Source organism: Microtus oregoni, unplaced genomic scaffold (genome assembly GCF_018167655.1).
Source record: "Microtus oregoni isolate MIOR12 unplaced genomic scaffold, Mior012 000001F_ref0000356, whole genome shotgun sequence".
Classification (NCBI taxonomy): domain Eukaryota; kingdom Metazoa; phylum Chordata; class Mammalia; order Rodentia; family Cricetidae; genus Microtus; species Microtus oregoni.
The window spans coordinates 94,031,289-94,045,720 of record NW_024543060.1 but is presented as its reverse complement, the minus strand read 5'-3'; the positions used below and the strand labels follow the sequence as shown (position 1 = coordinate 94,045,720).

Genomic DNA, 14,432 nt, shown 5'->3' with positions numbered 1-14,432 from the left:
TGGCTGCCGGCAAGCTTCTACTCTCACTCCGGCCTGGCCGTGGAATTCTCAGAGGAAAACATGAGTTAGGCTGAGACAGGTCCCAGCCCTGTTCACCCACAGGTGATTAGATAAAAAAAATCTTTTTTGAGCACTGGATCCTGCCAGTAGGGTGAAGGAGTGAAATTCATGCTGGGTTAGCAGCCAGAAGGGGCTAAGGATACTCTTTTTGAAATCTGTTGCCATGAAAGGGGTTTAGTTAAGGTGGCCTGAGCTATAGACATGGGTGGAAGGGGGTTGTGTGCAGGAGTGTGGAGGACAGGCAGAACCTGCTTGCTAGATCCTTTTCGATACCAATATCACCCACCACGACAGGACACAAGTAGGCAAGAGACAGCAGGTGTGTGATAGAAATAAAACCGCTTTACTGTTTAGAATAAAGGACACACTATAAAAAGTGAACATTATGCAACATTACAAGACAATATACATTCACGGAATATAAAATTCATAAATAACATGGAGGAAAACTGTAAACAGTGCTACAAAATTTAGCAACAAATACATTCCTTCTAGACAGGGTTTTCTCTGGTTGGTGTCTCTTCGTCATTACTGGGCTTCAGCGCAGCCAACTGGCTAGAGGAAAAGTAGTCATAGAGAATCTAAGGTACCCCTGTCATCCGAGCATGGTCATGTTCTTAGGTCCTCTCCTCCTCAATCTAAATAGCCAACTAAAGTCTGTTGAGACCACCTCTCCTGCCTTTTCCCATTTCATTGTGCTTCTGCCATTAGATTAGATTTTTTTTTAATTTTTCTCTGATACAAATACTAGAGTGATGTTTTTAACTTTAAGTAGCTGGGAGCCAACCACCTACTGCCCCTTGGTGTGAGGCAAGGAAGGGCAATGCTTCCTGGATCCACATTTTTCTCCCAGAAAGAGCTATCCCCAAAAGTCCTTGTGTGTCTCTTATTGTTTAAGAAGCACAACATGAAACAGGGTTTGTTTGGCAGGGTTAGGACTGGAGAAGGTAGGTACTGGGGTTTCTTTATGCTCCCCACCCTGGCTACAGTAGAGTGCAGTCCTGGGAAGCAAAAGCCTATGTATAAGAAAAGATGCCTGGATGAGACAAAGAGAGCTTGGTGTCACAGTTGCCATGGTCACGGACTTTGCAGAAACCATAGCTTCCTGGGTGAGCAGGAGAAAGGGTCTTGGGAAGTGGGTGGCAGGTGACCCAGGGGTAGCTGATACAGGACAAGGACATCAGTGTGCTTTTGTTTCTGTTTTGTTTTCTTCTTCTCCTTCCCACCCTTGGGATTCTACGGGGGAGGAGGCTGGAGGAGGCTGCTTCTAGTACCTTCTATTTCCTTGAACTCCAGTCTAGCTGAATGCTTGCGTCTCAGTATTCTACCCTCCATTCTACTGTAGAATTTGAATCAGGAAAAGGCATGGGGGTTCCTTTCTTTCTTTCTCTTTCTTCTCTTAGACACAGTGTACACTGACAGCCTACGCATGTCACATGATTTTAGCAAAATAAAACATTCATGATATGATTGAAATACCAAAGTGTCTCGGCTACAGAAATGATTTTAAATTATACAGTAAGTGAACAGGTGAAATAAACAAAGCTATAGCTTATAGAAAGCTCAAAAACCTCCCTCCGATGACGTGACTTTCCAGAATCCCTCCTTGCCCAGAACTTCTCGCCAGGGCCTCCACAGCCAACTGCGGCCACGGTTCTGCCAGCTGATTAACGGGTTAGCATCAGGTGTCTCATCCTCAGGCCTCACCTTAGGTCTCTCCCTCTAGGAGTGAGGTTATTACACAGGATTGAGAATGGCTAAAGGCCTCTTGGAAGAGACGCGCGTGCGCACATGGGAGAGCACTTGAGCTGGGTAAATTGGGAACTCCATATTAGGAGACTCTAAGGTTGAAGCAAAGAACCCCAAACAATAAGTCACCCCTGAAGAACCACTGGCTTGCTGACCTCAGCTCCTCTTGCTCCACATCGTGGAAAGGGTTGTGCCTTCTGTTCCCTGTGAGCACAGGGGAAATGAAATCAACCAAGAGGAAACTTGACACCCATCGCCTGAACTGTCTTCCTGCTCCAAAGCAGGTGTATGTGGGGTGGGGTTGGGGGGGCAGACGCTGGAACGTGTTGGCTTCTTTCTCTCTCTTTCTACTTATAATTGGTAACTACATCTCCTAATGTGGAATGAACTGAAGATATGATACTAATAGAGGATAAATACCCATAATCTGAAAAGAGACAGAGTAACTGTGTTAAATGTCACCACCTCACCACCTCAGACTCTGTAAAATACACATTATCATCTACTATCGGCAATGCATTTTTGACACTAAAACTTAAAATAATCTTATTTAATAGGAAAATTTATATTATAGTTTTATTTTAAAAACAAAAATACAACACAAAAAGAGGCCTACAGTTTGATGGCAGAGCCTGGCTCCCTCAGTGACCAACCGTGTTCATTCTGAGAGGTGACCACCTCAGGAGGTAATGTTCACCCACTCCTGAGCTGGGGAAGAAGAGTATGCTGTCCCCAGATCCAGGAGAGGAGGCATTCCACCGAAGCAGGACGCTATGCAACTGTCCCTCTCGTGTGGAGACCCCTAACCTGCTCTCACACTCACCTGCCATCAGATGGCCAGTAAGGCAATTAAGTGAAGGGCACCCAAACACTAAGCAGAAGGAAGAAAGGAGGTGAGAGGTCAGATGACCCCAGTTATAGGGACAAGAGGGTGTTGAGGGTTTTCGGAGTTTCAAAATTTTAATTCAAATGGAAAAAAAAAAGTCAACTTGGAATGTCACAATTTCCCATCAAACAATAAAAAGAAAAGAGATTAAACGATTTGCATATTTAACAGCATCGAATAGAATTCTGTGTCCTATAAAAATTAGCTCATAATCCCCTATGGGTATATGAAAATGTGGATATAAACACATCCCCCTAGATGAGCTAAACACTACTTTGGAAATAGTATCCTCTACCCAGATCTACTTGACTATATCTGTGGATAGTGTCTGGTGTATGTTTCTTCAGATTATACATTGGCAAGCTTCGAGCCAAACTTCCCCAAGAATTCCCAGGAGGATGTCTCTCATGGGAGGCAGGAAAGAAAATATGTTCGTCCCAACACTTTGTCTGAATTTTTGTACAGACAGACATGTTCAACTCGGGCAGATGCTTAAGTCTTCATGAACTCAGAAAGCTCTATTACTCTGACATATGCTTGCTCCGGGATTGAAAGATCTAATCAACCCAAGTATCACAGGGCTGGGGAACTGTGTGTCACCTCAGACCTGCTCCTGCCATTTGCCCCTTCCCTCCCTCACTCCGACAAGCAGACACGAACAGACAGACCATCTGATCCAGATACACAGTTGTCTATCCTCTGTGGTTAAGGTCTTTCAAATACCTGGTGTCTGTCTGCTTGCTGTCCTTGACTGACTGGGAAACAGTTGGACCTGTGCCAACTTCCTTATCTATACTCTTTGTATACTAGGATGAAGAAGTGTAACTGGATGTGGGTCTAGAGAGGAAGAAAAAGGAGTAGCTATTAAATGCCCAAACAGCATAGAATTTTTCAATTTTTGTTTTCCTAAAAAAATATAGATTATATATCATGAAGAAGAGGAGTATGCGTGCTCTTTCTTTCTGGCTTGGCACCAGAGATTCCCAGTTAGAAATGGGTGATGTCAAAACCAAAAAAGAAGGGGGAGGGGCAGGGCCAGGAGGGTAGTTCCAAATCAACTCCATAGACAGCAGAGACTTTAAGTGTCCCCAGTGCTAAATTTGCAAGAAAACAGGCACTAATTTCATTGTCATCATTTGGGAAGAGTTAGTGTCCGGGAGGCTCAGTGGGATGGGAAGGAGGTGAGGTGGGACAGGTCTGCATTCAGGGGTCTGTGGCGTTGCTGATGCTCTTGTCTGGAGGGGCCCATCCTCGGTACCAGCTGCAGTAGCCACCCTTCTGCCGGATGCAGGCGTAGTGTTTAGACTGATAGCCGGGGTAGCCAAAATTGGAGAGCATGTCGGTCCAGAGACACTCATTCTTGGAGGTCACAAAGCAAGGCAGGTAGTAGCAGGACTTGATCTGCAGTGATACACAAGCCATAGTTAGGGTACTGCACCATGGCAGGCCCAGCCTGGATTCAAACTCTGGGGCTCCTGCTCTTTAATGCTGACAGTATAGTTACACTAGCAACTAGCTCACACTCTTGAGTATCTGCTGGGTACCAGAAACAGTCCCTCTAAACTTTTGGTGCAGTTCTAACTCCCTTCTATAAATAAAGAGACTCAGCTTGTTCCAGGTCACAAAATGTATGAGTCCCAGACTAGATGTGGGAAGGGGAGACTGCCACTGTTGTAGGAAATGAAGGAATTAGAAAGATGAAAGCAATGCACTTTAGAGTTCAGTAGCCTTGGGTTGGAAGTCAGACTCAGCAAGCTATATAACCCAGGATCACAGAGCAAAGATCTCTGAGCCCTTATTTCTTGCCTGTATAATGAACAATTAAGTAATTAAGAGCACAGGAGATTATTCTGGGGATGAGGGGAGAAAGTGACTCAACTCCCTCCCATGGCTTTGTACTTGGGGAAGGGACTGGACCCAGTTGAAGAGCGGTGTTAAGCAGCAGCTGATGTCAGCAAGCCTCAGCCAGCTTGCCCACCTGGGCAGGGACTCCAGTGAGTCAGTCGTCAGAGTGAACCTACTTAGGACAGCCTGGCAGAATCCTCCAGGGAAAGTTCCTGTACCTATCATAGCCTTGAACATCTGGGAGGGGCTGAGATGTTGAAGAGCCCTCATAACCCAGCAGATGCCAAGTAGGCACCATTCAGTAAGGGAAAACAAACAAAGGCTTTCTTCAGAGCTTCCTTGCCTGTCTTGCCTCGGGGCAGCATTCCTTACCATACCTGCACTACCCCCAGTAGGCTCTCTGTCCCTACACAGCAGGAACTAAAGCTTCCAGACTGACCCTACAGAACTCACCTTGCAATTGCAACCCAGGTGGTAGCGGTAATTGAGCCCCTTGCGCTGGGACAGTGTGAGCTGGTCCCACCTCTCCACAAAGTTGCACAGCCCTGTGTACATCTTGCCTTCATAGACACGGCCTGAAGTGGGATAGGAGGCAGGGGAATAGGCATTTAGTCAGAGCCCTGTACTGCCAGGGCCAGGCACTGACCCTGGGTTGGTGATACCTTCCCCAACCCCTTCAGACATGAACTCTGGCCCGTTTTCCAAATGATACTGGATCTTAAGATATTGAGCTTTACGCTGACGGTCTCAAAGCCATCAGGTCTCAGATTCCGTAGGGTTTTGCATGTTGCCATTACAATGACAGCCTAGAGAGCGGTCTGTGACATAAGACAAACCAATGGCATAAGACATATTGACTGACAAGTGCTTTCTAGTTGTGTTAAAGCCGAGATACCACAAAATCAAGACAAAATCAGGACACAGGCAGGTACACAATGGAGCCAGGGCTGCCAGCCAGTACTGGGTAAGCAAGATAGACCCTTCACTTCATGAGACACATGGCTATGACCCTCAGGATGCCACTGACTCGGGGTTGTGGGGTTGTGGCAGATGCAGAGCAAGGGAAGAGTGCCTTGGTGCTCCCAGTGACTCTTACCTGTCAGCAGGTACTGGTATTTGTTGACCTCTAGCTTAAGCCCACAGAGACTTTCAGAGGCTTCCGTGTGGATGTACTGCACATGGGGCATCTTACTGAAGCCTCGGTACATCTGTGGGCAAAATGGAACATGATCATGAGAAAGGGTCCCAGGCACAATCGGCATGCTGCTGTGTAGCATATGAGTTTCTGGATCCCCCGCACAGCCTGTCAGTGGCAGGCTATTAACTCACCACCACAGGGTTCCCTGCACACCAGAGAAGGGACATCTATTCTTTTCCCTGGGCCAGGTCCATGTCTCATTCAGCTGCCCTACCCTACTCTTCTACCTATTTTTCGCTCAACTACAATACCCCTTCACAGATCCAAAGCAGCTATTATGAAAAGTTCCATGTGCTCCGTGCCAGTTTCAAGGTGATAGCTAGCCCACCAGCTGGTCTTTCACATGACATCTCTGTGACACACTGACATCATACATAGCAGCATCCTTGCAGCATCCTCACAAGAGCCTGGAGAGTGGGTACCAAAAACTCTACTCTGCTTCCGGGGTGGCACTGAGTTCCTTTACGCAAGATGAATCACATATACATGAATGTGAAAAAAAATCAAAACTTCTTAATTAAGCATATTCTTATTTCTAGACTAAACCATGTAAAATTCATCTAGGTGGCTGAATCAAGTCACTCTAAACCAGAGGCAAGGCTACACTCCCTTGGAAACATTTGAAACACAAGACAATGGCAGGAGAGTGGACAGAGCAGGGGTGTTGATAATCTTCCTGTGATATGTAGAAGAGCCTTGGGTACAGAGAGATCCGGGCCCAATGTTAGTGACAACACTGAATTTAGGAGATTGCTAGAATATCTAGGCACTAATGCCTAGGACCTGAGAGACAGGAGCCTTGGACAGGCTCACAAGTTTGTCTGTAGTCGTACGGTTGGTAAACAGCAACAAAAAGTCCAGCTAGACAACCCATGGTCTGTGGTCTAAAAGGTTACCTGTTACCACCTCCCCTTTCGGCCTTTGAAGTTAAGGACCCAGGGTTCCTCACGATGAGCAGTTTCTTCTATTTCTAACTCCCGTGGGTCCTTTGTCAGCATGTGCTTGGAGTACTTGCTGTGACTCTGACAGAGACTGACTACATTCTGCAATTCTAGAATGAGTCCATCTGTGTCACACAAGTCCTGATCTACTGAGGCCTCATGCAATCAACTGTGAGCCAGGGAAGGTGGAGGCGGACACTCAGACCTGGCCTGATCCTTACCTTTTAAGGGGCCTTGAATGCCTGGTTGTCGCTGGTCCTCCCCTAAGAGCCTCACAATAGAAAAATATCCCTAGCATGAGCTATTAATTATCCAGGTAATTAATACAAGCCAGACAGTATACTCCACTGGTGCCTCACAAATACCCCACTGAGCCTGATGGGCTCTTTTTCAGTCCTCATCTTCTAATTGGCCAAAGGGTAGCAGGGCACAAAGCCATCTGTTGAAGCTACACAGTCCAGAGGCCTCTCCTTGTTTATAAAGTGCACTGTCCTGATGGGTTGGAGTAGACCCCTTCTGCAGTTCAGTTACACCATGGGGGATCAGGGCTGGAGAGTCAGACTAGGTCGATGGCTTGTTAGATGGTGGTTGTATCGGCCACTCAGGCTCCACAGGAAACACATTTAAGACTCTTATGTGAATGAGGTACCATCACCATGACCTATAAAAGAACAAGTTTCACTGACTTCTGTGCCAGGTAACTAACTGCTCATAAGGATTTGGGTTTTGGCAAATATTTCTACTAAGCATTTAGTCAATGGAGCTTGACAACACAGAAGGTTCCAGCAAACGCTAGATAAGATCTTGTACTGTAAGGGTCTCAGGCTTTGGAGGACAATGGCTCCCTGAGGCCTGAAGGTCAGGGGGTCTTGCAGCTGGAGGAAGCCCTGCTGGCTCTCTTTGCTTAGACAAACTGCTGAGGAAAGAACCCAGCACATTCCAGCTGCCCAGCAGATCCGTCCTGCCCCCAGTTAGGACAGGCAAAGCATATGACCAGCACATGTCCCCCTGGGACCAACTGGGACATAATGTCCCCCACGTGTTGTCCCTTGCAGCCTGCCTGAAAGTAAGTCAGTGCTGTACAAACAATAGCCCCTGGCAAAACAAACTGCTTTCCCATGGTCCCGATGGGAGATAAGGTCCCCACAAATGACAGAGGCCAGTTCTGGAAACTTCCACATTTGCACTACAGCTCAATCCCGGCTAACCTCTATGTACGGGTTTACAATAAGTTCCCTCCATATTCTTATAGCCTTACCCCCCTCACTCCCACACTATGGGTCTGTGTGCACTCAAGGTATGTCCAAGAGAAGGCTGTGTGCCTGCCCCCAGAGGTTAGATGTGCTGACTTTCTGTCCTCTGTTCTCTAAGTTCCTCCAGTCCTGCTCCAGGGCTGCCTGGCTTCCGTGTCTGATCCTTTGGGGTAGTCTAATCCACAATACAAAACCTCTAGGGACCAACGCCAGTCTCGCAGGCTTGGCTGTCACTCACTTTCTCTACCAGTCACCTGTTAGATCACACACCAGCAACTCCAACCTGGCCTTTTTTTTTTTTAAATCGTTTATTTACAGTTCAAAATTTAAATAAGATCTTGGTTTTGATTTGTGATACTTCCTGGTTCATACATTGTGGAGGCAGAGGTCAGTCCAGCTTGTCTGACTCAAGGGAGAGTGTCACCCAACACAGAAGACTTGGTTCAGTCTTGGTCTAGATTACATTTCCCCACACTGTGAGATTACCACTTGCAGTTTGGGTTTATTGTTAGGGCCAGTGGGAACATTCTCAATTTTCCTCATCACCAGAAGTCCATCAGTGATTTTCCCAAACACTATGTGCTTCCCACCCAGCCAACCACACTTAGAACATGTGATAAAGAACTGGCAACCTGGCCTTTTAAGTCCCCCGAGGGAACTAGACATGAGCAGGTGAGGGAAGCCCCCACAGTAGGCAGAAATGAGCATTCAGTCTGCTTGTAGGTCCCTACTTTGTTATTTCCTTGTCCTCCAAGACCCCCGTGGTAAAGACCCTATAGTTTGTCACTTTCTACTCATATAATCTTAACTGTTACATTACTTCCAAGTGTTACTTGCTAACATCATGTTAACTGTGACAAGCATGTCCTTGTCTCCCCATCTTACAGTCCAGTGCTAAGCACAGAGGAGGCTGAGGAGGATGGTGGTGAATGGGCAGACGTCCATTCCCAACTGGTACCTGCTCTGACAGGAAGGCAGAAGGTATCTCTAGATAAAGAAAGCATTGACCAGTTTGTGGGTCATAACTCAGGGCTGGAAACAGAGTTAGAACTAATGAAAGACATTAGATAAGACTGAGAAACAAGCTGCCCTCCAAAGAATCTCCTGTTATACCTTCTGCAGGCTGCACATCAAGAACCACACACAATTAGGAAAGGTGCCCTAGCCCCTCAACTTGAAACTCATATATGCCCTTAATTAAATACACGACTCTTGGCACATCACTTCCCACTGAACCTCGTCAGGAATAAGGGGAAAAGCCCTACATTGGATGCCCAGCTGAAGGGCAGTGAACAGAGAGTCTGAGCAAGCCAGCCTGGGAGTGGTGTGCTGGCTGGCTGGTGGGTGAAAGTACAAGTTAGTTTGCCTCCAAACAACTCCCACTTGTGGGTGTGACACACACCAGGGACATTCTGCCACAGAAAGGCCTCTGGTAACTTGGTCCTCTACACCCTGAAAGCAGGAAGGAAGGTAAGCCAGTTTAGGAATTCCTGCCCCGCAGCTATGTCTCTGCAGCAACCTCAAAGTTTCGGGACAGAGCAGCAGGGCAGGCGGGGAAGGGGCATCCACTGCAGCCAGAAGCTCTGGCTTCCCTTTCCTCAGTGCCAGAGGTTGCAAAGGAGCTTCCCACCTCCACCCATTCCTGGCCTCCCAGCTGTCTGAAGACATACGCTGCTCTCATGACCAAGCCCAGGCAGCCAAGGGCATCTGGCCAGGGCTGACTCTGAACATTACATAACCAAGAGCCTGGGAGTGTTTCCACAATTGAAGCCAGAGCAACAGGTTCCACAGAATTAGTGCATCTAGCCACAGGCCTCTGGAGGGAATAAAGAGGCCTAAAGGTCAGCCTCTAGGATAGCTGGGCTCCACCTAGGGGTGAATCACCCCTCAACCCCAAGTCAAGTCCAACCTGGTCCTTAACACTTGTCCTTTCTGTGGATTTTTCTTCAGACCTTTGGGTCTCACCTTCATCTCTTTTATTAGATAGGAAGCATTCTCCAAGATCTGCCTACTGAATGTCAGACCCCCCCCACACACTCCCTAATATCCAAGGGTGCAAAAACTAGCAATGAGTAAAGAGGTAGCAGCTCACAAGGACTTCAGCACATCCCATCTTGAAGTTGTCAGTGCATGTCTCTTCTCCCTGCATATAACTACAATCCCAAGGTAGAAACAAGAAGCCTGGTGGGCTCACAGACTGCAAACACAGGAATCTGCATATAGCAAGGCGCTTTTATAAAAGCACAGGGGCCGAGGAACAGCTGAGTTATTCAAGCTGAAGCCCCAGTCCTCAGTTCCATCGAGGCAAACATAAGAACATGAGTCCAGCAGCTACTGTCAGTTCCTGCTTAGAAAAGACCCTACCCATTAGGATGCTTGAACAATGAGGTGCCAAGCCCAACAGTGCACTACCAATCAATGGTAACAGTATGGCCTGGAAAAGCACAAGGCCAAAGTCAGTGGGCTCTTTAGGATTAGAAACAGGGCCAGGACACGGGTTCTCTGTTTTTCTTGGACTACCCTGGCATACTTAGGAACATTCATGGGCTTTGGTGAATGGTCTGATGGTATGAATATGCTTAGCAAATATTCCTAATGGACTGTATATAATACAGGCAGGCAACCAAAGCTGGGAAACAGAGAGGGGGCCCTGTGCCCAGCACTCATTCAGTGTGAAGACTGGAGGAAAGGACACCTAACATGTAACCTTAGTGACAGGGCTGGCTCTGTGGATACAACACAACTCAGCTCACAAAGGTTCTTAGGGACCACGTGGTCCAAGATTATGATCTTGTAGGTCTTAGACAGGCCAAAGAAGGGCAGCAACTGTACTGAGGTCTCACAGTCAACAAGTAACAAAGCTATCTGCCATCTGGTTCCAAGGCTCAGCCGCCCTACAAAGACCTATGAATGAATCTGCCTGTGCTGGCTTTGGAGCAAGCAGCCACCATCTCTTCCTGCTGCCTCAGCAGCGCCCTGGGGCTACACTGAGCCAACACACATTATAGTTCCAACCATTTGGCCTCCCTTGGCCATGACTCTTCTGGCAAACCCCCAAGATCTCTCCTGGGGCCAGTGATGATGTCACTCACCTTCATCTGCTTAATGGTGTAGACCAGTGTGCCAAAAGGCCCCTCCTTCACCAGCTTCTTTCCCACCACTTTGGCTCGGATCACTGTAGAGAGAGCAAGACAGAGAGGGAAGGGGGTTAGAAAGGCCTGAGCCACACCTGGAAGGAGAACTCTTCCTGATCCTCTATCTCACCAGGAGTTCTTTATGTCCTGGCCCATCCACAGAGATATGATGAACTCCTGCTCCCTCAGCACCCCAAGTTAGCATTCTGATTGCCCACAGGGCCCACCACTAAGCAAGGAATTGCAACCAAGTCTAGGTCTGAGGGGGCTTACCTAATGAGTGGTTCCCATCCCAGCCCCACTGCTCATGGGTATTGTGACAAGACAAGTAGGGAACTTTGATTCATCCCTAGAACAGGATTTACAATAGTCCAGATCCTCTGAACTGGAGCAATTAGGTGAAACAAAGCAGGTGAAACACATCCTTGCCTTTGATGTACCTTTAGATAAATGCTATTAGAATCATCATCCTTGGCATCAAAAATAGAAGGACTGCTACAATAGGCATCCTTGGTGCACACCTACTATACTCAACAGTATTAGTCATTATTTACTTTCTCAACTTTCTCCTACAATCAGAGTATGCCATCTCCAGTTGTGCAGGGTCTGGCACTCCTTGGTGAGACTTGATTGGTTAAGAGACAGTCCCTTCTGTTTCTACTAGACTGTAAAGACAGCCTTTCTCTCCTAAGCAGTCTTCAGGGGTTTTTAATGCCAGCCACGCAGAGCCATCAATGAGGAAACGAGACCTGCAAAAAGTGGGTCATTCTCGGTGTAGATGTGGGGGAGATCCCTCGATTCTAAGAACTCGTGAAAGGTGGGAGCTACTGCAGGGGGACAGCGCAGCAGCAGAAGCTAGGGCACTGCAGAATGGAGGCATTTTTACTGATTCTTCAGCTCTAAGATGCTATTGACATTCCAAACTCAGGCTCCTTCAGTCAGACGTAGAGCAAACATGCAACTCATTCCAACCCACTTTTGGAGTAAATATTCAAAAAATGATTGTTGAATTGAATACTCTTTACACATGTAAAAGGGTCTCTCTCTCTCTCTCTCTCTCTCTCTCTCTCTCTCTCTTTCTCTCTCTCACACACACACACTTCTGCTGGATTCCTTATTCTCCCCCCACACCCACATTGTAGATATCCCATAATATTTGTATTTCTTGCTTACAAACACATTCATGAGGAACGAAGTTCCCATCCCTCTACAGCTTCTTGGATCACACTTTTGTGGTTAGATATGAAATCAGAACCTAAATGAATCAATGACCCTTCTAGACCTTTTTACCATCCTAGCAATACAAATCCCACAGCAAAAACAGCTCGAGAGCTGAGGCAGTTCAAGTTAAGAGGGGGTGAGTGGCTCTTTCCAGGTCTGCTGTACAAGCCAGACATTGACAAGGTTCCAGAATAACATCCCTCAAGGCTCTGCCTCCATTTCTCATGTCTCATTTTGCAAGACCATCAGTATCAGGCAGAAGGCCATCTTCCCAGAGGCCCCCAGAGACTCTTTCATCTACCATAACCTCAGGGGCATGCTGGGGCAGCCCTGCTGCTGGGCAGAAGGCAGATCACCTGGACTTGACAATTGATTCTCCTTCTTGAGGAACTGAATTGACTTAATATTCAGCAGCTTCATTTTCCCAGATGATAAACCAGGGAGTAAGGTTTTGCCTAAGAGGAAAACGGCAAGAGAGATTTCTTTAAATAGCAGCATCTAGCCATTCCTGGCTTTGTGAAGAGCTCACCTTGATTTAGACATAAAATGTCCTAAGCAAGTTTGCTCTATAAATCTGGGTACTTCTGGAAGCTTCTGCACAAAAGATCAGCCAAATCTTTTCTTACCCTGAAATGGCCTGAGCTTGGAAGTTTCTCATCTGGGGACAGTTTAGAGAAAACACAGAGTTTTTATTCTCAGAGAGTTACATCAGAGTTCAAATCCTACTATTACTATGCAGCCTCACTACAGCTCTTTCTTGATCTAATGCCACTCACATTGATTACAAGTGACACACTTATAATTACTGGAAGAACACCATAAAGACCTGGGCTTGACAAGCTCCAGTATGGAGTCAAATCTCAGCACGGTTGCCATGTGACCATAGGTAATTTACTAAATCTCTCTGGCCTTAGTTTCCTAATGCATAAATTGGGAGTGATGAAAGCAGTCGTCTGAAAGTTGCCATGAGGACCAAGGACAGAATGTGATCCACCCCAAGTACCACGCATCTTTCCTCACTGCCACTAGCACTGAGCCCACCACCAGAACCTCACTTGGTATTTGTCTACCCTAGAGCCCAATCAGTTAAGACCTGTCGACCTTCCATGGCATTAGGGTAGAGGAGAGATTCCTGGCTGCGCCAAAAGGAAAACTCATTCAGATACCTCAGCCTTGTAAAAATCATGGAGAAGGGTAGGGAGACAGACCTGAGGTAACCCAGAACTAATGTGCATGAGGCCTTCAGGCTGAAGCATCTCTACCATCAGTCTTGTCACTACAAATAACCCAACAGTGATCTAGTGGCACCTGCCAAACAAGGTGGTATCTGTGCTCCAGAGAAACGGGGGCAGAAGCAGAGATGGCCAGGGTAGAGGCCACACCAGTGTTTTCTCTGGAGCGGAACTAAAATTAAACAACATCCTGTACTCCCAAATAGATACACAGCCCTTCCAAGTCAAATTGCTTGCCAGCCCCAAATCTACCTATTTGGCTCGTGAATTATTATAACTTCATTTGCTTTAGTTTGTCCTGTGCAACTTGGATGTGTGTTATTCTGTGCTTTCCTATTTGGCAGTAAGGTCTTCCCTGGAGGCAGTCCACTGGCCGAGGCAGGGACCATGGGGAACAAGAAGGTTGGTGGGTGTCCAAGACTTCAACAGCAACAGAAGACTTAGAGCTGACATTACATCTAGCCTCTCCCTCCACTTTCAAATGGCAGCTTTGAGATGGACCATGCTGGACACAGGTTCTCTTTATTCCTGCCAGAGAGTGGCCACTCACCCAATGTCCTCCAGCAGCTGAGCCAGCCTGGACATGGCCTAGGCTGGTGTCTGGAAGCATGAATGCTTGGTAGGGATGATAGCAAGAAATACAAGCCCAATTTCCTGCTTCCACAGACTGCAGTCTAGTAGGGAGACAAGGTGGAGTTTAGCACCAGAGAACAAATCGCCGAGGGTCATAAGTGCTGCCAGAGACTAGAGGGTGGAGGCCCTGCCTGACTCAACCTCTGATGTTCCCTATGTCGTCTGAGTTCTCTGCTTCTGAAGACATGGAGATTAAAAGAGATAGGAAGAGGTTAATTAAGGAGTCGATAATATTTCAACACAAAGTTTCTAAGAAACTGACTAGAGGCTTGGGTGTAGA

At 47.0% G+C, this 14,432-nt stretch overlaps 2 protein-coding genes across 2 annotated transcripts in view; one reads left to right on the top strand and one right to left on the bottom strand.

Annotated features, from left to right (window-relative positions):
• Syn3 (synapsin III) overlaps positions 1-14,432 on the top strand; it is a 399,638-nt gene that overhangs the window by 141,158 nt on the left and 244,048 nt on the right. The gene's annotated exons all lie outside the window — the stretch shown is intronic.
• Positions 383-14,432, bottom strand: part of Timp3 (TIMP metallopeptidase inhibitor 3) — a 48,366-nt gene continuing 34,316 nt past the window's right edge. The window contains exons 2-5 of the mRNA XM_041673962.1: positions 11,025-11,107; positions 5,637-5,748; positions 4,994-5,115; positions 383-4,096 (exon numbers count right to left, since the gene is read on the bottom strand). Coding sequence (XP_041529896.1) covers positions 3,899-4,096; positions 4,994-5,115; positions 5,637-5,748; positions 11,025-11,107 — 515 coding nt within the window. The 3' untranslated portion in view covers positions 383-3,898. The remainder of the gene's footprint in view (positions 4,097-4,993; positions 5,116-5,636; positions 5,749-11,024; positions 11,108-14,432) is intronic.